Below are 22168 nucleotides of genomic sequence, written 5' to 3' on the forward strand. Positions count from 1 at the left end.
TAAAAAACATTTTCACCATTTCAGTGTTGATTTGATAAAAATACACATGTACTGATTATACTTTATATATGTATATATTTGTTTGCTTGTTTTGAATTTCGTGCAAAACTGCTCGAGGGCTATCTGCGCTAGACATTCCTAATTTAGCAGTTTAAGACTAGAGGGAAGGCAGCTAGTCATCACCACCCAGCGCCAACTTTTGAGCTAATATTTTACCAACGAATAATGGGATTGACCGTCACATTATAACCTTCCCACGGTTAAAAGGGCGAGCATGTTTAATGTGACGGGGACTCTCAAAGTAATTACAGGTATTAGAAAATATTTCTTTTGTCTGGTGATAAGGTGGAGTGAGAAACTTTGAATTCAGAAATAATCCACGAAGTACAAATGACTCAATAAAGGAAAATGAATACTGAATACTACATGTTGTCTTCGTTTCTTTGTATCAAAAACATTACGCGAAAAGTAACACAACAAAATATGTTTTGTCAGGTGGATAGACTTAAAAGTACATTATTTTGTTATTTTGCTTCTCTTGTACTCCTGGAAGGTTCTACATTTATATGATTTCCTCTGAGACCTGAATATCCACCTCGGTGTTTGCCTTATATGGAGACTGCTACTCCTTTACCAACGAATAGTGTGATTGACTGTAACATTATAAAGCCCCATGGCTGGGTGGGCGAGCGTGTTTGGTGTGACCGGGATTCGAACCCGCGACCATCGGATTCCGAGTCGAACACCTTAACACGCTTGGCCATGTCGGGCCATATATGTATATATACACTTATAAACTTTCGCAGTTTGTAAAACAATTTTAAAAATATTTTTAGCATAATATTTTTACAATTTGAGTTATCTATAAGTATATAAGATAACGTGTACACTCTTGCATAATTTTAAAAGGTAATTGTTTTTATACATTTAATTATTTTCCTACTGTAAATTGTTGTTTTGTTTTTTGAATTTCGCGCAAAGCTACTCGAGGGCTACCTGCGCTAGTTGTCCCTAATTTAAGACTAGAGGGAAGGTTGCTAGTCATCACCATCCAATGCCAACTCTTGAACTACTCTTTTACCAACGTACAGTTGGATAGAATGAACCATTATAACGTCTCCACGGCTGAAAGGTCAAGCATGTTTGGTAAAAGTATAACCTAGGGTTGGCAATAGGTAGTGTTAAGTCGTTGCTCTTCCGAGACCCTCAGATAACGAGTCGCATGCCTTAACCCACCTGGCCATCCCGGGCCGCCAACTGTAAATAATATGATATGATGGTGGATTTGTTAATGTATCTTTGTATGTATTGGAGCCTTCTTAACCATGAAATATTGTTTTTACTGCAAAATACTTACAGGTAAATATCAGCCATTCTCTTTGAAATTAAATATCTGTTTTCAATTTTCTAACTTTGAACTTCATACAACTTTTGAACCACTTACTTAATCAAATGAGATTCTGGTTCTTATTCCATAGTATCAACTATTATTTGTATCTTGATAAAATTATTGCAAATTTTAACAACAAAGACACCATGTAAAAATATGTTTGGAATCCCATTGGAAAATAATGGTGGTGTAAAGGTTTAAAATTATTTAAGTATGAATATTTACACACATTGAAAAACCTTCAGTAGTCTAATGTATTTGACTGTGGTGAAACAAGCTAAAAGAAGTAGGAATCTTTTTTTTAGAAAAGTTTAAAATTTGTAAATAAGAAAGGCTATTTTAACCTTGATATAAGATCTTGATGTGGGCTACCATTGCATTTAATAGCTTATAAGGCTCACTGGCATACAACAACTACAGTAGTGGTTGGAATACAATTGATGTAAGTAGTTTGTTATAACAACAGTTTTTTATAATATGAAGTTTGTGAATGCTAACTTAGACAAGGTATTCACTCCATAACAACTGTTATACAAGTGTTCATTGTCTGTTCCCTAGTAGGAAAGAGGTTAGTGTTTGAATTTACATTGCTAAAATCAGGGCTTTGATTCCCCTTGGTGGACACAGTAGATGGCCTGATGCTGCTTTGCTATAACAGAACAAACACATTCTGTCTAATGTGTACAGAATATTATCCACCATCCATTCACCATATTGTCTGGTTGAAATTATTTATGAATGAAATCATTAGATCATTAATGCATATAATAAACCTTTGAAGTCCAAAGTACATGTAGTTTTTATATTAATTAATGCATTCAGAGGGATTTTATGTTTCTAGCTTGTTACGTTACATTCTCAAAGTGTATTTGCAATTTTTCTTCATTTTGTTTCACACAACTATTTAAAAGTTATTATATTTTATCAGAATATGTCACTTTTATGACTGAACCTTTTTATATTTATTATTCAGGTAAAATAATAACATTTGGTCAATCTACAATCTCTTAAAGGTGAAAAAAAAATTATATCTGAGGTAGCTCATATCCTTATGTTTTCATTATCAGCTTTGAGGGTTATTTTTAGGAGTCACAAGACAATGGAAAAATTCCATACATATAAAAAATTTGCTAATGTGTTCATGTGCTATGTAGCAGCAGTAGTAGATTTATCAAGTGGAAGCTGACATATGCTCTCCACAGGGAGCCATTGTATGGGTTTTCTCTGCACAAAACCACAGCTGGCCACTGTACAATGTTTTATCTGATTAGACAGGACTTAGTGTACAAACAGTGCTGGTATGTATTTTTTTTTCTGGTTATAATCAGTTATGTTTTTTGAGTAGTTTTGATACATGCTTTATTACATAGTGGGGTTTAACTACATTGATTTGGTGATTATGTTGTGAATTTCATTTCCTGAAGAAAGGTAATTATAGCCTTTAGATGTTGATGATCTTCCTTATCTGGTAAAACATAACGGGAGTAATCATGTTGTATATTTTGTTATTCAGTGAGGTATGAGTTTAGTGCATCATGTAGTCATAGAATTTGATTTTGGACCTTTTGAGATGTAAATGCAGTGTTTTGTTATCATGAAAATTGTAGTCAAAAATAGTAATATCAAGACGTTTTCAAACATTTGTTAACTTTTCATAAGTCTATACAATCACTGTCTTCAGAAATTTTTACTCATAAAAAAATCTAAAGGAACTCAACACTGACAGTTTTTATGCCCCTGTAAAAGTGTTTTATGTGCATAACATCAAGGTCATAAAAGCAAGAATTTGTTTATCCTTTTTAATACTACTAAAATACTAGGGTATAAACATTTGATAATTTTTTAGATTTTATAATGTTATTAAAACTTTTAATTACTTTTCCATTATCTACAATTTTTACCCTCTTGTAAGTTACAAAAAAACAATGTGCTCATTACCTTTGAAGGATTTTCAAAATGACAGGGTTTATAATTTTGTTGTTTTCTGACAATAATTATATTTGCTCAGGCTGCAAGCTAAGAAGTGATGTACTAAATTAATTTTAGTTCTCCTATATTGGGTTTATGAAGAACACTTGATTATGAGTTCTAATAAAAATTGCTAGGTTTATCAGCAGCTTTATTTAAAACCTCAGATACCTACCTTGTAGCTTAATAATGGAAAATGTCACTACCACAGCAGCTTCTTGGATATAAAATATGGCAATTGTCAGTCAGGTCTTCAAAGAAATCTATGCAGTCTTGATAACATTCTGTAAGCCCTGACATAATGTGATTGGGATTAACTTGTTGCCACTTGCTGGTAATATCAGCAGCAGGTTACCAAAGAGATGTATTGTTCTTAGTATACATATACAGTAAATGCCATTGAAATAATGGACTTTGTGTAATTTCAGATTACTGTACCTATTTGAGCAGCTGTTTTATACAGGGTGAAATTCTAATGCAGGGTTAAGAATGTAAAAGAACAGACCAACATTTACTATTATGTAGTATATATAGCTGCAAATCTACAATATGACTTAAATGAGTCTTACATATTATAAATGATCGAATCTGATTGTAAGCACTTGCCTGTAATGGCAAATTCATTGCTTCTGACTTTAACCCTCTGTTTTTAGAAATATTTCTTGAGATGTCTCTGAACCAAATAGTTTAGAAATAGAAGATATTTTATTTTTACCTAAAAACATTGGATGAATTTTTATTTCTTAAAAAAGTTATAGAAATTGCTATTTAAGAGATGTTTTCTTGTAGGAAAGACAAATAAAAAGTTCACTAACATAAGTTTCAGTACTAAATGATAAAGAGAAACAACAAACAAACATGCAAATCAGTAACATATTGTAATGATGCTAGGAAAACACTAGGTAAAAAAAATCAATTAAAACAAACAAAATATAGGAGTTTAAGAGTGTTTACAAGAGAATAACTTATTGTTTAAAAAGTATAATAAAGAGAACAGACTACTAATATTCATTTAAGAGTGTTTACAAGAGAATAACTTATTGTTTAATTTTAAAAGTATAATAAAGAGAACAGACTACTAATATTCATCACTGGTAAACTCACTTACCATTTCAAACAATACAATAGTCTTCTTCCACTAGATGGTTCGTGTTTAACCTTCCAGTCCTCTTTACCTCAAAATTAATATCTGTAATGTTAAACATCTTTTTTCTTGATCATTTAATGGGAGTGTGTACAAAGAGAGCATACTCATATCAAGAATTTCAACTTACATTCTTAGTCCAGTGAATAATGTCACTCCATGACCTTTGTTCACTGACAGCAATGGTCATCAGACATTTTCAGTCATTATCATACTTGGTCAACCAGGAATATTTTAGTTGTTACCCAGTTAACCTGGATTCTATATACAATACTAAAACATACCTAGGAGTGTAAGAGAACAGAGGATAAAAGAACTAAAATAAGGTGAAGTTAATAAATTTCTGGACCTCATATTGCATTTAAGACATTGTAAAAAATCAAGTAAGTAAGATTGAGGCATAATTGTTAGTGTTCCTAAGGTCTTCTAGACAATATATGTTAGTTAATCATAAGGAAAACAAGATTTTAGGTTGCATGCAGGGAAATGCTGAGTAAAGAAGAGTAAGAAGTGATCTTATGAAAGGTTATAAGATTATTGGAAGGGGAGTCACCTTCCATAAAAACGTCAGGTGACTTTCCTTCTGGGGTTTTTTTCTCTTTTCTCTCTCTTTGCACCACTACAACACGATTGAGACTCACTGGACCTATTTCTCACTGAAAACTTGTCTAATAAGATTTGTTTCTGCCTGCATTTTAAAATGTTTCAGAAGTAAGACATGGCATTGTCATTGAAAAGGTTTATGTTGCAGTTTGCAACAGCTTTGTCAGGGTGAAATTTTTCCACAAAACTTTGCAACTCTCCCTATTTTCCACACTTTCCTTGATTAATGAACTAGGAACACCCTCCCTTCCCTCCTCCTCATCTGAAGACACTTCCTCAGTGTTGCCTTCTGTTGCTGCTCCTTCTGAAGGTCTTGGAGTTCTTCCATGGTGAGCTCAGTGTTGTGGTTTTCCACCAACTCCTACACATCATCACCACTCACATTCAAGCCCATACACTTGCCTAGTGAGACAATATCCTCGACAATAGGCTCAGACTCAAAGTCTTCAAAATCTCTATCTGCGACTGAATCTGGTTGCAATTTCTTCCAGGTTGAGTTCATGGTCCTCAAAGACACTTCCTTCCAGGCTTTGTCTATGATCCTCAAGCAATGGAGATTATTAAAGTGATTTTTCCAGAACTCTCTGAGGGTTAACTCTGTGTCATACTTTACTATTAGCCCTCCACATGACATTTAATTTTCTTTTCAGAAAATTATTTTTTTAAAAAAACAACTGGGTTCTCAGAATGGTAAACAAGCAAAGGCTTAAGTTTTAAGACCCCACTTGCATTATTACATGACAATAGAGTTAGCCTGTCCTTCATTGGCTTGTGCCCTAGCAGTGACTTCTCCTCCTTGGTGACGTAGGTTGTCTTTGGCATTTTCTTACAAAAAAAGGCCTGTCTCATCACAGTTGAACACTTGTTCGGGAATAAAACCCTCAGCTTCTACATAGTCCTTAAATTCCCTGACAAATTTATCAGCAGCATCTTTGTTAGAATGAGCACCCTCCCCATGTCTCACAAAGCTATGTATGTCACTTCTCTTCCAATATTTTTCAAAACACTCCTACTAGCCTTAAAGACATCACTTGGATCAGCACTCGTTCCAGAAGTATTTTTCAGGAGGTCAGCATAAAACTGCTTTGCTTTCTCACAAATGATGGTCTCAAAAATGCTATCACCAGTTAACTGTTTTTTGTTTGCCCAAATCAACAACACTTTTTACACCTCTTCCATTGTTTGTGATCTTTGTTTCGTAAGCACTGTCACTCCCTTTGCAACATCACCTCCTTTATTTTTCAGCATGGTGCAGACCACAGACTTTGCCATTCCAAACTGTGCAGCAAGGTCAGACAAGCGAACACCACTCTCGTACTTCGTTACAAGATCTTTTTTCTCCTTTATTGTGGCTCTTACAACGTTTCTTTTTGGTTTGCCGCTTTCATTATCCTTCTTTGACTTCATGATGACTTATTTAATCAGAATATTTAGAAAAAAAAACGAAAACGTTCACAACAGATTTTAGTGGGAATGTGGACTGAGCGACATGTGTGAGCAAAATGTTTTGGGCAAACTTGGCATGGGCCGAAAATGGTCGAACGGTCGTTCAGCTCATCAGTCGGGTTATTTCAGGGGTTTAGGCCACAACAGCTTTGTTCGGGAACCGAGTTTATGTTCGACAACCGAAACATTTATCCTCAAACAATATGTTCGAAAACCAAATAGTTCAGGAATGGAGTCATTCAAGAACCGAGATACCACTGTATTTGACTTCATTTTATATGTCATTATTTCATATTTTAAGTGAGTTATGGATTCCACGTGAACAAAATTCCTTTAATTTGGATTCAAAAAACAATCTTAAGTCAGTTTTGAGTTCCTCGTTTTTTACAAACCTTTCTTCATCTTAGTAATGCTGTGAGGATCTTAAAACATGATAATCAGATGGAGCAGTATCTAGTGAATAGGATCGATGAGGCACAACTTCCCATTTTAAGGCCTGAAGTTTTTCTAGGGTCATTTATGAAGTGTGTAGGATTCAAAACACAATCTTAAGTCGTGAAAAAACATTAGTCTTCTATATTGATTAATGCAGTTCTTTTCCTTACCAGTGCTTGGTGTTAGCACTCCAACTGATGACAATATCTTTCAGCTGTGATTTGCATCAAAAAGTTTGTGATAAACTGCACTTCCCAGATCTCACCAAACACAAGGCAAAACTTTTTTTTTTTGATATAAGCCATTCTTCGGTGTTGGTACAGGTGTGTAACAGAGATTCAACAATTGTCTCTTACGTTGAGTATGCTCATAACAAAAAAACACAAAAAAACTTCGTTGCCACTAACAATTCTTTCCAGAATTGGTTCATGAGCATTTCTTGTTGTCAAAGATTAACAAATAGTGACTCTCTCAACATGTTAATTATCCGAAACCTAGTGTCCAAGTTTTGAAACTTTTCCAATTTCGTAGATGTAGGTAATGATTGTTACATGGAGCTGTTGAGCCATTTCTCACATAGTCAACTTTGGATTGCTTCAAATATTAAAATATTGACATTGGGAAAAAGCATAAATTTGCAAGTTTTTTTCCTCAAACCGAATGACAACTTTTTGCAAAAAACGTTATTTACTTTCCTACCTAATATTCCCTGTGATAATTCTCAGTATCATTAAAGTTTTGTGCTCTGGTAGTCATCACTATGGTCACAATTTTCGTGTTTGCAGCATCCCTAATGTGTTTCTTTAAATATTTGTTATACACGCACACTCGTATATAATTGATTTGAAAATTGATATTTCACATTCTGTATTTTATTCCATACAACAACTTTATTTCTTTATTTTAATTTTACTGCACTTCTTATTCTCACCCCTCAGTGTGGACTCCTGTACGTGGTGAAGGGAACTCCCAGGGAAGGTTCTGTTCTTTCAGATTACCTCTTCTGGGATCTAAACATCCACCCACGTGTTTACCGTGTGTGGTGAACCGTGAAGGGGAGGAGAGGATCCTGTTGGTTGGGGGTCCAACCATAACACACCATTTTGACCTTGAATTCCTATAGACAGGCAGCCTTGGGGTGGCCCCCCTTGGATCAATCAGCTGGTCCACTTGGGCTATGGTCAACCAGGTACCAGTGTTGAAAGTTCTTAACAGGTGTTGTGGACTTTGTGTCTGATGCAGGTGTTTGGGTGTAGTGCTCACAAAACCCCGTCGTTGCTGCAGTGTCTTTGCTTGACATTGTAGTGCGTCTCCTTATAGGGCTCTATGGTGGGTGGGATCAGAGGGCACCAAATGTTTCTTTTCTCTTATGGATCCTCCAAACAAACATTTAAAAAACATTTAAATAGTGAAAAAACAGTCAATAGGAAAACAATCACGTCTTGAAGATTCTGATCAGCAATGTTCAACATCTGTACCACCAGTTGTACCTCATTTTATTATCCTACATTCTCTTTCAGAGAAACCTTGAGGGCAAATGTCCTCCTTTTTTATTCAGAAGGGACTGTAGGGACTTGCTAGCTCTCCAAAGTCAGAAAAGAAGCTTTGATCTGGAGACATATCAGTGGAAACATCCAACAGTTATTGTTGAGAGGGATTTGAAGAACATCCCCGAGTCAGAGATTTTAGCTGGGTTCTCTACTCGAGTTTCTGCAGTGAGGCGTATCTCCACTCACAAAGATGGAGTTACAATACCGAACAATATCCTCATTCTGACATTTACATAACCACCTGCACTTGTCACCATCAAGGCAGGTTATCTAAATTGCAGGGAATGGCCGTACATTCCAAACCCTCTCCGATGTTTCCAGTGTCAGAGGTTCAGTCACTTAAAGACGTCACATCATAGTTGCCTGACATATGCTACTCTACACACCCTTCAAGGGCGTTGCCATCCGTGTTTCCTTGGGTCGTACTATCACTGTTTGTAAATGGCATCCAGTGTAAAGATGTCGTTTAAATTGATATATTTACAATTTTTACTCTTCATTTTTAAACTAGAATATGTAAATATAACAATATGAACCAGTATTGGGCAAGAATGCCCTATGAAACAGGTATTCATTTTTTTCTGGGCTGCCATAACAAGTAGAGACGTGCATGTCATTTGTAAAATTTTTATGCTTTACTAAAATAAATGATGTCAAAAAATGTAACTTATACAAGCTTGGATGCTATTGGTGAGCTTTTCAGAAAATTTTTGATGAAAAATGTGGATGTAGGAGAACATATTTTAATTGATGAAGCATTAGTTCTATGGAAAGGATGACTAGGCTTTCGCCAGTTCATAAAAACTAAATGTACAAGGCATCAAATTATTTGTCATGTGCAATAGTGAAAACAATTGGTGTGAATACAGCTTAAGGGCGTACTACAGAGAATACCCAACAATCAATATTCTTTACTTGATGTTGAAGGAGTAAATAAGCTTACATCTAGTGAAAAAATAAATAACTGTCCATTTATTAGAATCTGTTCTTGAACAAGGGTGTCATGTAACTGTAGTCAACTGGTATACAAGTACTTGATTGGCACATTTTTTGAAAACTCAAAATATAATGAGGATGACTACTATTCACACTAATAGAGAAATCCCAAAAGAGCTCGCTAATGAGCATCTGGAGAGTCATGACACAGCTTTTGTTCATAATGACAACGCTCTGATAGTAAAATGGGAAGACAGAAGAGCAGTATATGTGATAACCACAAAATATTCAGCTAATTTTGTTGAAAAGGATAAAACTTACTTTGGGGGAACCAGACAATTTTACAAAAAACTATGCTATATAGAAAAGTTTAATGAAAACATGGGAGCAGTTGATAAAGCAGAACAGTTGCTGAAGCTTTATGAGCCAAGTCATAAACCCCACGCATGGTTTAAGAAGCTAGACCTACACTTGCTGACATGTATGCTGCTAAATAGTTTTCATGTTTACAAAAATACTGCAAAAAAATATTTACTTTCAAGAGGTATGTCGTAATGGTCACACAGCAACTGGTGGAAATGCATAATTCAGATGGAATTGCCACTAAAAAGAAATTTGTTGCTAGCAATCCTCATGCAGGTTGCAAGCAATAGCCTGGAAAAAAACTGTCCATGCTTTAGTTTCTATTCCACCCTTGCCTGGTGGTTGAAATATGCATCCAAAAAAGTGATGCAGAGTGTGATATCAAAATGGAAGGAAACAAGAAAGTGTTGTAATGAATGCTCTGAAAACCAGGTCAATGCAGTACAGACACTTTGAAATATGGCATAATAAATAGGATTCTTCCATTTACGTAAGTATTACAATTCAATAAAGTTATATACTAATATACTCGCATATTTTCAAGAACATATTATATAAGTAATACACTCATAAAACAAAGTGTATAAAATTAATTATTTTATTGGTAGGTGGGTAAAAATCATTTTACGCTACATGTGGCAATTTTCACAATTTGTACAGAAAGGGTTATTAACAAATTGTTAGAGTACAACAAGGACCCAAATTATGAATATATTTTCTATAGCATATTCAATAAATGCAAAGAGTTAGATTGCAATATGAATTTCAAATTTAATTTCTTGTATCTCATGTCCATTTCACTGCTGGCACAAAGATTTAAGGTTGTTGTTTTGAAGTAAGCACAAAACTACTCAATGAGCTATCTGTGCTCTGCCCACCATGGGTATCGAAACATGGTTTTTAGCGTTGTAAGTCCACAGACATACCGCTGAGCCACTGGGGGGCAAGATTTAAGGGAAGGTGGAACATCAGCATGATGGCTGATTATTGCTGAAAATTGAAATAAAATAGCCAGAAGCAACATATAAAGACCACATCCCATAGTTTTGAGACTAAAAGATGTACACTTCACTAAAAAAATCAGGAAGAATGAGAATGCATATTCATTGTAAATAATATTCATTTTTTCTGTCAAATAAGTTTTACAAATCAGGAAGAAGAAAAACCCTTACTTAGATCAAATTATTATTTTGTTTATGATAATGGATAAAAATACAAACAAACTAAAAAAAAAGAATATTATTTTTAAAACCAGTGGAGCTGAATTATGGGAAATTGAATATTAAATCCAAAACAACTTTAATTATTACCATTTTTTATAATATCAAACATCCAACTGAGAAAACTAATGTTATATTTGTTTGTTTACTGCTAAGTACAAATCTGCAGGACAAACTATTTGTAATATGGGTAGTTACTGCTTCATAAGTTGTCGTCTTTTTTATTTTACTTCAAGCTTGTTCAGTTTTCACATTTCAAACATCTGGGTTTGATTCATACTTCCACCAAACTTGTTGGCCCTGTCTCTGTTATGGCAATTTCTCAGTGCTACTGTTTTGAACTGCTGATCAGAGAGAAGGCAACTGTTTGTTAGCACCCACCACCATTTGATTTTATTTCTAGAACAATGTACTAATTAATTAATTGATTAAAATACCACTAACTGCTCAGCTATAGTGGTCAGTTTGAATATATTAGTTTACTTAGAAAGGTTGGCAGTGATTTCTTTTGCTAATTATATTTATATTCACTAACTTAAAACATACGTCAGCAGCAGAAAGTATACAAGACTTTACAAATCTACCTATTAGAAATTTTATCATTTTATCTGCCAAAAACCAGACATAGGCCTGTCGATTGATACAAAACTAGAAGTGGTTACAGAACAGTTGGAAATGACTTACAGAATCACCTTTTAGCCAGAATTATGAGTTAACAAACAACTTTTGAACCATTTACATTTGGACTCAGTCAGTTTTGTTTTAACACCTAAATATTATACAAAAGTCTCCTATTCCAAATTTGTATGGTCCTTTCAAGACAGGATTATTATCAAGACTTCTATGTACCACAAACTTTAATAAAAAAAAGTAAAACCATCCTCTCTCTTATAGCTGGGCTATTTATTAATGAGTTAGTACTAGCATGACAAAGCTATAGTTCTATTCAGTTATCTCATATTTTGTAAACATTCTGGACTATATTAAGTCCATAAGAACCAATATTCAAAAGCCTTGTACTTTTCTGAATTTGACAAAGAAAAAAATCCCACTTTACATTTGGGTCACACCTCTTGATTTATATCATTTTGGTGATACTGTGCCTCACTGACTATACTATAACTGAAATGATGTTTATTTATACAATGGCTGATTAACATAGAAATATCCTCTGAATTTGTAAACACATTAGTAAGATTAGATACCAATAAACACAGAATGGAAGTAGCTAGATACTACATATCTATTATTTTTTTTTGATAACACAGGTGGAAGGGGGGGAGGGTTAAGATGAGGATCATACCACTGGTAAGTGAACTACCAACCACAACCTAGTCTCTTGAGAATAATATTAAAAAAAATCATAAAATTGGACAAATTTAAAAAGCATGACAAAATACACCTTGACATGAGTACTGTCAAATGAGAAGTGATAATTTGGCAAAATTCAATAGGAGTGTCACATGTGTCTAGAGTGTGTGTCACACTACTTTTTGTTTGCTAGAGGGATGTTGCATGATGATTTACAGGGAGATGCATTTGAATCAGTTGATTATAAGGTATGTAAATGCTCAAGACGTGTTGCATATGAAAAAAACATTTCTGTATGGGGAGCAACATTTGAGAGGGTATAATGTACCATACTGGAAGGCAATTTTTTTTTTCCCTTACTTTTTAAGAACTTTTCAGAATAAGGGCTTCTGGCTTGAAATTTATTAACTTTCTAAACTTTTATGAACTCTTTATACATATGTGATCAGGTGGAATTAGTGTGACTCAAGTTTATTTACCCATTTTTTTCAAAAAAATTATATGATTCTGAAATTTAGTTGGTAATTTGCAAACTTTTGGCTAATGAGATTTGTTCAACCTCAAACTTTCTTTATTATCTAGCTAGTGGTACAATAAAATTTGTTTCAGTGATCATCTGGGTTAGGGGGTTCTTTTGATAATCAAAATCCCTGTTCTGCAGATGATAGCATTGTTCCAATTTGTTTAGGGTGTAGTTTCTGAGTCTGTTGTTGTCCTAATTGTTTAGTCACAAAAATTTCTATACTTCACTGATGAAAAGTGAAAAACTGCCTTCCTTATGTTAATGTTGTTTTTGGCACTATATCATTTAATAATTTCATTACATGAAATGAAAGGCCTATGATATGTTCCTCCACCTACAAGTCTTATAATACGACAGCACTGTATTATTAAATAGTGTGGAACTGTGAACTTCAATATATAAATCTGTTAAACATATCATTAACACTTATATCTGTAGCAACACATCACTCCATTAGCGTATGTAATTCATCAAGTATGATTAACCTTCAGTACCCATGAACATATCATCTACTTAATAAATTGTGCCAAAATAATAAAGATTAAAATATGCCTGAATGAAAATTAATCTACTCTAGGAATAAATATATACAATTTTCTTCCTTTCTTACTATTTCTATACATACCTGAAGCTGTAATGATATTCCAGGATGGGAGTGGCCTATGCGAGAGATTAGCTGAGAAAATGTTGTATAAAATAGATATGGAGGAAGCTTTTCCACAAAATTTGTAATGACCTGAAAAATTATTAAAACTGTGAATAAAATACAATCCATAGAAACTGGTATACTAGAAATTAAATCTTAAGGTATGGTTACTGTCTTACCTGTAATTCTACATAATAATAAAATAATAATACTTTTTGTTACCAAACAGAAAACAACAATGAATTGTAAGAACAGAAGAGATTTTATTTACTTTGGTTGTCATAACGTTTAACATCCTTTCCCAATGTTCCAGATTCTGAGAAGGTTTCTTACTCTTCTGGTGCTCTACAACTTGTGTGCCTAAGTCGAACAAAGTGACAGCATCCTCGACATGGAGTGAAAAAGATGTCTGCATCCATACTGTAGAGAGCACCCATAGCACTGAACCATGTGGACAATAACTTCACTGAAATATTGACATCAAATAAATATACCATTGTAATAACATTCTTATCTCTTTACTTTCCACAAAAAAAAGAAGATGAGGGGTTTACTAGAGATAAAAGATAGTATTTATTCGCCAAAATATTTTTTGTAATGAGTCTCAAACTTAAAGTTGAAACAAAACAAACTGAGTTTATAAAAGTTTTACAAAGGATAAAATTGTGGAAACCATGTTAGTTTTCAACTCTTTCCATATACATCTCATTTGCAACCACCATGGTAACCACTATATTAGTCATACTATAACTTCTGATAATGTAAGAATATCTTCATGCTGTTTTGCAGAGTATCAGTAAATATTACCACTATTTTGTATCTAACAGAATGACTTTTAATTAAGTATTTCTACTGAAAACTTCATCATGAACACATGAAGTCAAAATGCTGACTTCCAAGAGTGAAAAGTAATTTCAATCTTAAGATGAAAAATACTTTTATTTATCTGAAAATTGCAAATCTTCATCTGTACAATTCTTAAACCTTTTAAATTAGTATCAAATGCTTACCAACCTGAAGACACCATAAATAACTAGACAATAAATCTACATCATACTTTTCCTTATAGAATGATTGCATATTGTTACATAACAATACAATTTGTTTATCGTAAATAGCTTAAAGCTATTTTGAAACAAACCTAATGAATAATCTTGCCATATAAGTAGTAAGTCACTTGGCAAACATGCAACTGACATTAGTGTATAAAATTACCTACCCCATGAGCATACCTTCTGAAGAATTGTTATTATTTACTAGGAAACAAAACTGTTTTCCAACAAAACCCAAAACTGGAAAGAAAAGGCATGTTAATAAACAACAGAAGTCATCAAAGCAAATGTACTTTCACTAAACTGAGATAATGGTCCCAGTAACATTAGACATATTCAGCTAAGTTTATTCACCACTCACACACTTGACATAGTTTATATAAACTTGTCACTGGTGTAATTTTCTCGACATTAATCCCTTATTTTCCTTGTCTTCTACTTATATATAAAACCCTGTATTGCTTAATTACATATCACAGCCAAAGAAAACAGTCAAAACATGTACATGATTATAAAACTGCGCAGTGACTTTCCAAACACCCTGTACTTAAAATAAACATTTGAAGTTTCCTATTAACATATTACAGTAATTTTAGAATGAACAAAGCATAATTTAAATTTAACATTATTCATCTATTTACATTTATTATCTTTTATTGAGCTTTCAGCTGTGTCTGAATAACAGTAATGCCACAAAAGTTGCAATCACGTGACACATGAGCAGCTAATGTTAGCATATCCAACAGTGGTCTTTAAAAAGTACAACTGTCTTAGTTTTTTACAAATAGTGCACCTAGTGTTTTGTAAAATATAATCACATTTCAGTTACATTATGTATGTATATTATTACTATTTTCAAATTAATTTTTAAATTTCAGTCATTATTCATAAAACAGAAAACTATGTGAACAAATATAGAAAATAATTATCTTTGCTACCTACAAATGTTAAGGTTTATACTTGCTTGGCATAAACTGTAAACATTGTTAAATTTAATTTGAGAAAATATAAAACAAAATAATCTTTTTAAATTTTATATATGCATTTTGAAATGACAAAAAATATATAAATTATTATGTAAATCCCATAGAATTTCACTGCAATGTATCAAGGCTACCAACTAAGCAGCATTTGGGTCTAAAAATACATCAATCTCCATTTTGTCTATATTTAAAAAGGTGGTTCTTTACTACTTAAGCCTTGCAAAGGCTGAGAAAAGAATGTGAAGGAGGAGTCTGAGCTTTTGATTTGCTATGTATACCTCATGAAGTGCAGTGGGTTATGTGTAAAAATATGGTTTCAAAAATGGAAAAGGAGACAGAGCAATTATGGTGGATTCATTGAACAGAATGATATCTCAGGACACAGAAAATATAAGAGGTTCTTATTTTATATTCCAGCTTGCAATATTAATAATTTGAGTTTGTAACTCATAAGAAACTAGAGATGTTGTATTGTGAGCTTTATAAAATGTAATATGACCAAACACATCACATGACAAAAAAAAAACTGATATTTAGCAATCTTATTTTGATATTTATTTTCAAATTAAGAAATTAAATAATGTATAGTTTATGCCAAATTTACTGACATGAATTTATAAAATAGTAGTTCAATAATATTTTGAATATAACTCTACAAACATGATAACATGCCCTCTGCCTCCAATCCATAGGAAAATTTGCCTCGATGTGGTTAATCACTACAAAAATTATGCTTTGCCTGAGTAGTAACAATATTATAATAAGTAATTTACATCAGTTCCATATTCCTTGAAGGGATAGTAAATTAATTAGAGAGGAGACTTAGGGAGTAGACATCACAATTTTCATACTGTATAAAATTAAGAACTCAAACTGACATAATATTACATGTTTTTAACATTTGATTTATTAACTTTATTTGTGACCATCTTTATTTGAAGATGTTCATACTACTATCATGATATTCTGTAAAAGGGTTGCAAAGTGCAGAAAAGGGTGCTTGTATAGAAAATGTTAAACATAAAAAATATAAAGACAAATTAGATTTAAAGGAAAAAATAGTAAAATTTATCAGAAGATGTTAATTCAACAGTGTTTGTAAAATGCAACATAACCCTGAAATTGTCAAGCAAAGTCATTCAGCATAGATGTATATGATATAATGATGAATTTGTTCGATGGAAAAAAAATTCTGAGTGTGAAAAAACATATACTTATACTGTGTAAGAAATTTAGCAATAAAATATTTTGTGAAATAAACAACCTAGGCACACACACCTTTTCTTTTCTGATTTCTCTAATGTAGTCATAACTCGGTCATAATACTTGGCTAAATGGAAGTGACCTTCTTCCCATTCAGGCTGAATGGCAACCACATCTCGGTACATTAGAATAAGGGCATTACTCTCAAGACAGCCGATTCTTCACTATATTTGGCAAGCATTAATGTTGCCTAATAAAGATAACAGAAAGTGGTATTACAATAAATGAACTTAGTTATCTTAAATTATTTCATATGCTCTATATTATTCATGTGGTCCTAAGCAAAATTTATACAGAGATGGAACTACCACAGTATTCAGATTTGAATTTATTCAAAACACCCAATCTACATTATGATTTTATATCTACACACTAATAACCCAGATGGAAGGAGAAGATACCAATAGTTTAGGGTGATGGAATAATATTTTACATTATTTGATCAGACTGAAGCTTCAAATTTTACAGTTGAATAAACTATTAAAACTCTGGAGGATTTAACAGTGTAACAAAGGCAGTATATATTTAACAAAATATTAGATATTTTGAAATGAGAATGGAAAACTTCAGCTTCTTAAATCATAACTTACCATTAGAAAAGTTAAAATGAAGCACTTATTATGTATTTTTGCTTTTGTTAAAATACCAAAAAAGAAATACCATTGTTAACTCTCTCAACATGGGCTTGGTTGACTTGACTGACCACAAGACCTCTTTGCACTCATTTCTACTCTTTTTATATTTAATACTTCTAATTTTCAATACAGTGTATCTGTCCTCACAAAATTTGGCATACTTTCAGTTAACATTCCAAGTCATTCACATACAAAAAATCATATCTTTAGTGAAGAATTAACAAAAAAAAATACAATGGAGATTTTTTCACGAATTTATTGAGCATTTACTTTGAATAGTCCACAGGCAAAGTAATTTTCATATTAAAATAAAAAAAAATACTTTTGTCACCTCAAGAATCTCAAATTTCCTTTGTGTAGTCCCTATAATCTCCTAAGTAATACATTTCAAACAATTTTGTTCCAGTAAAGTTTATAGTTCATGTTATTTTCTTTACCCTATCTCAAAATGAAATCAGTCAATTTTAGATACCTTGTAAGCACCAGAAAAAAAGGAAACAACCAAAAAAAAGTACCCATCTTTTCTTTCTAGAATGACTTAAATTGTAACATAAACCTACATTCTTTTTTATCCCAAGTAGTTTTAAGCTCATAGCAGAATAAACCTACTTATAACTAAACCACTAACCCACCATAATGAGATGTTAATCACCTGGGAAAAATGCAGCTCACATTACATTAATGAATTACATTACTTGTGAGAGTTGCTTGCTCATGAAAAAAAATATTACTTAATTTGTCTAGAACTAAACTATACTAAGGATCCTTTTTACTTTAGTTTAGGCAAAATAAGTAATAATAATATTTTTCATGAGCAAGCAACTCACGGTACAATTTAATTTATTAATGTAACGCATTGCATCAATTCCCAGGTGATTAACATATAATGGTGGGATAATGGTTTAATTATAAGTAGATTTATTCTGCTATGAGCTTAAAAAAACTCTGGGATAAAAAGAATGTAGGTTTATCTTACAATTTGAAGTCATTCTGGAAAGAAAAGATGAGTGCTTTGGTTGTTTTTTCTGTGCTAACGATAACTAATGACTGATTCCATTTGAGATAGGGTAAAGAAAATAACATGAACTATAAACTAAACATATGGAACCAGTGTGAGTTTAAAGGGCAGAGAGATGACCTGCAGCACCAAACCCTTGTGCATAAAACATAGATAGTAGCAGGATGACTTCACCATGGAAATGTGTAGATAGGCATTAGCAACATTAAACATGGTCAACAACATTCCCAACAAAAAAAAACACCAATATAGAATGAGGAATGACTCCACCGTGAACTGTGGAAGATTTAGGAATTAATTTAAATGAAAAGACTGATGACAATATGGGCACAACAAATATACAGAAATAAACCTTAGTAAGAACTGAAACAACTCTCTCAATCACTCCAATGACCAACACATCTCTGATAACCATGGATGGAATGAAGTTAAAACATTTGAGGACTTGCAGGAAATGAAATACTATAAGATGATGAAAAATGGTAGTGGATATGAAATGAATGATCAATTCTGATGCAAGGGCCTGTAGTACCCATGGATCTGTGGTAAAGGTTTTCTACATGTACAAAAATTAATGTAGATGAGTCCCCACAGGACACAAAGGAATACAGTAGTCATTTACACTGCTGGCAATACTCCAATCAATTGAACATGGAACCCTGTAGATAAGGGCATAAAATATTGTAAGTAATGATGAAACAAGGGGTTGTTGTTAGGGTCAGGACAACATTGGAACTAGACCTCCTGTAAGAGCTGAGGAAAGTCAAGCAACCAACAACTAAGACGAATGCAGATGGGTGACATAAGCCCTTGAATATGAAGGGTCTGGAATGCCTGCAAAATCAAGAGTTTGAGAAAAGGACTCATATAACACATGGAGGTTGTCAGTAAGTAGACAAATGCCCTCTAATATGTTTCAATGAAATACCAGCCAAGAAATTCAGGAAAGTGTTGAAGTCGACAACTGAAATGAGGAGAAAAAAAAGTGTCCATACAGTAAATATTACAGTGTTAGTTAAGGTCAAACAAATCCTACAAAACTGTGATATATTCAGATTAAGCATAAACTTTTATGGAACTTCACATTTTCAGGAGCTGATCTATTCTCTGAGAGTCTAAACGTGTATCTACCTCATGATAATGAGTTAAACATGCTGTTCTGACAAACATGGCAGACAAGACATAGCTGTCCCTTTACAAAAACTGAGGCAATAAACATCTCTTATATGAGCCTCAGTATCAGGGAATGGAGGGAGGACTAAGTACTCACCTTCAGACCTTTTCACCCCAAGGAAAACCCACCAAGTAATGACAAAAAACATGACACACTGAATGAACTAAGTAAAGAAAAGAAGTTGGTAAAGGTGATCAAAATTAGCCTCATTAGAAGCAAACAGATGAAAGGAAGGCACAAGAAAAGCAAATCTAAATTCTCTCCAGAATGTCCAGGATCACCTAAAGTTCAGCATCACAGTCCCCTGGAGACCACCACATCAAACCTATGTTTCCACCTTACTACAGATAAGGTCATGGACAGCCTCAACTAAGAGCGACTCCTTTCCCAATTTGGGAGCAATGTTATATATCAGAGGTGAGATAGAAGAGGCCTAATTTGTTTCCATGCTGGATACATTAATTCATGAATTCAAGCTGTAAACGTACATACCAAACAATTTTTTTTTTACTTCACGAAAGTCAAATATATAACCTGAAAAAATGCATAAAATATCTTCAACAACTGTACTACATGCACCTGTTACAAAAATGCTTATATACAGTTTTAAAACAGAGATCACATTGATGTAGGTGAAAAGTGTGATGAGACAGATTTAAAGGTGAAATAAAACACTGGAGCAAGGGAGAAAAAAATCAGACCTATACTTAGATGGACAAAGGAAAAGAAACCATAGCAGCTGAATAATAACTGTAAGGTAAGAAGATATAAATATATTTTGGAAATTTTATTTTTGATGTAATGCAACTCACATTTGAACTAATTGTTTCTTTTTTAAGAGGTATAAGATACTAATACTGCACTGATGTGGTTCTAATTTGAGATAACAATCATATGCATAAATAAAATTTATTTATTTACTATTAGTTCAAAAAATGCAAGTTGACAGAAAACTGTTATAACTAAACACTAAAATTTGCCAGTAAAGTGCCAAAATAAATAGACTGCTGTAACATTTTTGTTAATTACAAATTCATCATTATAATCTTCACAAAAACTCAGATTCAAAGTAAATATTACAGTTTAGAAATACCAAATGTTATGGTGTTTGATGAGAAAACATTTTTTACTGCCTCAAATATAAAAATTTTTCACTTCCAAGGTTAAATTCTTAATGCTTTTAAGTTCCAGAATCTTGTACTTCCAAATGTATACATTTAGAACATACAATGTTCATAATTTAACAGTTTCAAAGTTTAAAAAAAGTGACATTTATAAATTAATAATTTTCAAATTTACTACATTATAACATAATAGTTCAAAAATTTTAAATCACAGCAAAATCCTGGAGCTTCCAATTTCACAATTTTGGCATTTCAAAAATATTAAAAAGAGGTACTTTAAATAATTTCATCAAAAGTTTTACAAACTAAGAACAGTATCTGCTTTAATAATTACAAAAAATATTACCACTGAGATTTATATTTACTTTATTCCAGTGCCACTTAGACTTTTCCACAAATGTCTCAGGTATGTTTAATACTGAAGCTTCTAGCAGACAACTATAAGCCCTCTGTTGATGACCACTTCTAAAAAACACAGGTTGAAAATACTATTCTGAAAATTAATGGACATGATTCATTGTACAGTTAATGGGTTCTAATCATAATGTATGCAATTAATTATTACACAGATACTTCTTAGTTTTTAATAACAATTAAATCTAATGATATAATTTAATTACAACTCATTCTTAAATAAATTCTTCACTTAGTGTATGGTACTAATTCTACAGTTATCAGATGAATTACTATCAAATATAATATTTATGCTAATGATTCAAATCTAGTACCAGTTCTGGACTTTAGCAGTGAACTTGAACACAAGCTATTAATATGCACAAGATTAGTTGATGAACACATGAAAGCTTCAAGCATGTCAAGAACTTGAAGTGGCTATAAAAATATACTAGTTAAAACAAAGAGCATTTATTATCATAAAAAAAACAAACCTAGATACAGCACTTACAGATTCCTGTGCTAACAAACTTCCAAAACAAGCACTGAGAAACTAATGTCCCCATAAATTAAATCAATTATAGAAAGCATGGTGTCCTGAGACTCGTTGAATGTTTATGCAAAGCTACACAAGAGCCATCTGCACTAGCCTTCTCTAATTTTGAGTGATGAATTATATAGAAAGCAATTAGCCAATACCATCCACCACTAACCTTTGTCAGACTGAATAGTGGGACAGACTGTCACAATATATAATGTTCCCACAGCTGAGAGGGCAAACATGTTCAGTAATGAGGTTCAATCCTGTAATCTGTAGATTACGAGCTGAAAAGCCTAATTATCAAGTTTCAGATGTAATTTCTACATGACAGTTGCATGAAAGAGCCTTCTGTAATGGAGACTGTGCTGTCAGAATATTGTCAAGATGTACAATCGTTAGACAGAGCACAACTATTTGGCAACATGAGCTGCAGCACTCCAACAAAATCAA

General features: G+C 32.9%; 2 protein-coding genes across 6 annotated transcripts in view; one reads left to right on the plus strand and one right to left on the minus strand.

Annotated features, from left to right (window-relative positions):
• The window catches only part of LOC143242170 (uncharacterized), a 125256-nt gene that overhangs the window by 20649 nt on the left and 82439 nt on the right, over nucleotides 1–22168 (plus strand). The gene's annotated exons all lie outside the window — the stretch shown is intronic.
• Nucleotides 13896–16973, minus strand: LOC143243245 (serine/threonine-protein kinase atr-like). The gene is made up of 2 exons (XM_076487094.1): nucleotides 16849–16973; nucleotides 13896–14001 (listed from the first exon to the last, which is right to left on the minus strand). The coding sequence occupies exons 1-2, from the start codon at nucleotides 16956–16958 to the stop codon at nucleotides 13896–13898; spliced, it is 216 nt and encodes a 71-aa protein (XP_076343209.1). The 5' UTR covers nucleotides 16959–16973.

Source organism: Tachypleus tridentatus, unplaced genomic scaffold (assembly GCF_004210375.1).
Source record: "Tachypleus tridentatus isolate NWPU-2018 unplaced genomic scaffold, ASM421037v1 Hic_cluster_2, whole genome shotgun sequence".
Classification (NCBI taxonomy): Eukaryota; Metazoa; Arthropoda; class Merostomata; order Xiphosura; family Limulidae; genus Tachypleus; species Tachypleus tridentatus.

Bases quoted from the DNA above. Each gene is read 5' to 3' on its own strand.
- LOC143243245 (XM_076487094.1), bottom strand. From the start codon at position 16,958: ATGTACCGAGATGTGGTTGCCATTCAGCCTGAATGGGAAGAAGGTCAC. The intron at 14,002-16,848 runs GTGTGTGTGCCT...TCAATATTTCAG, and splicing joins GAGAAATCAGAAAAGAAAAG to TGAAGTTATTGTCCACATGG.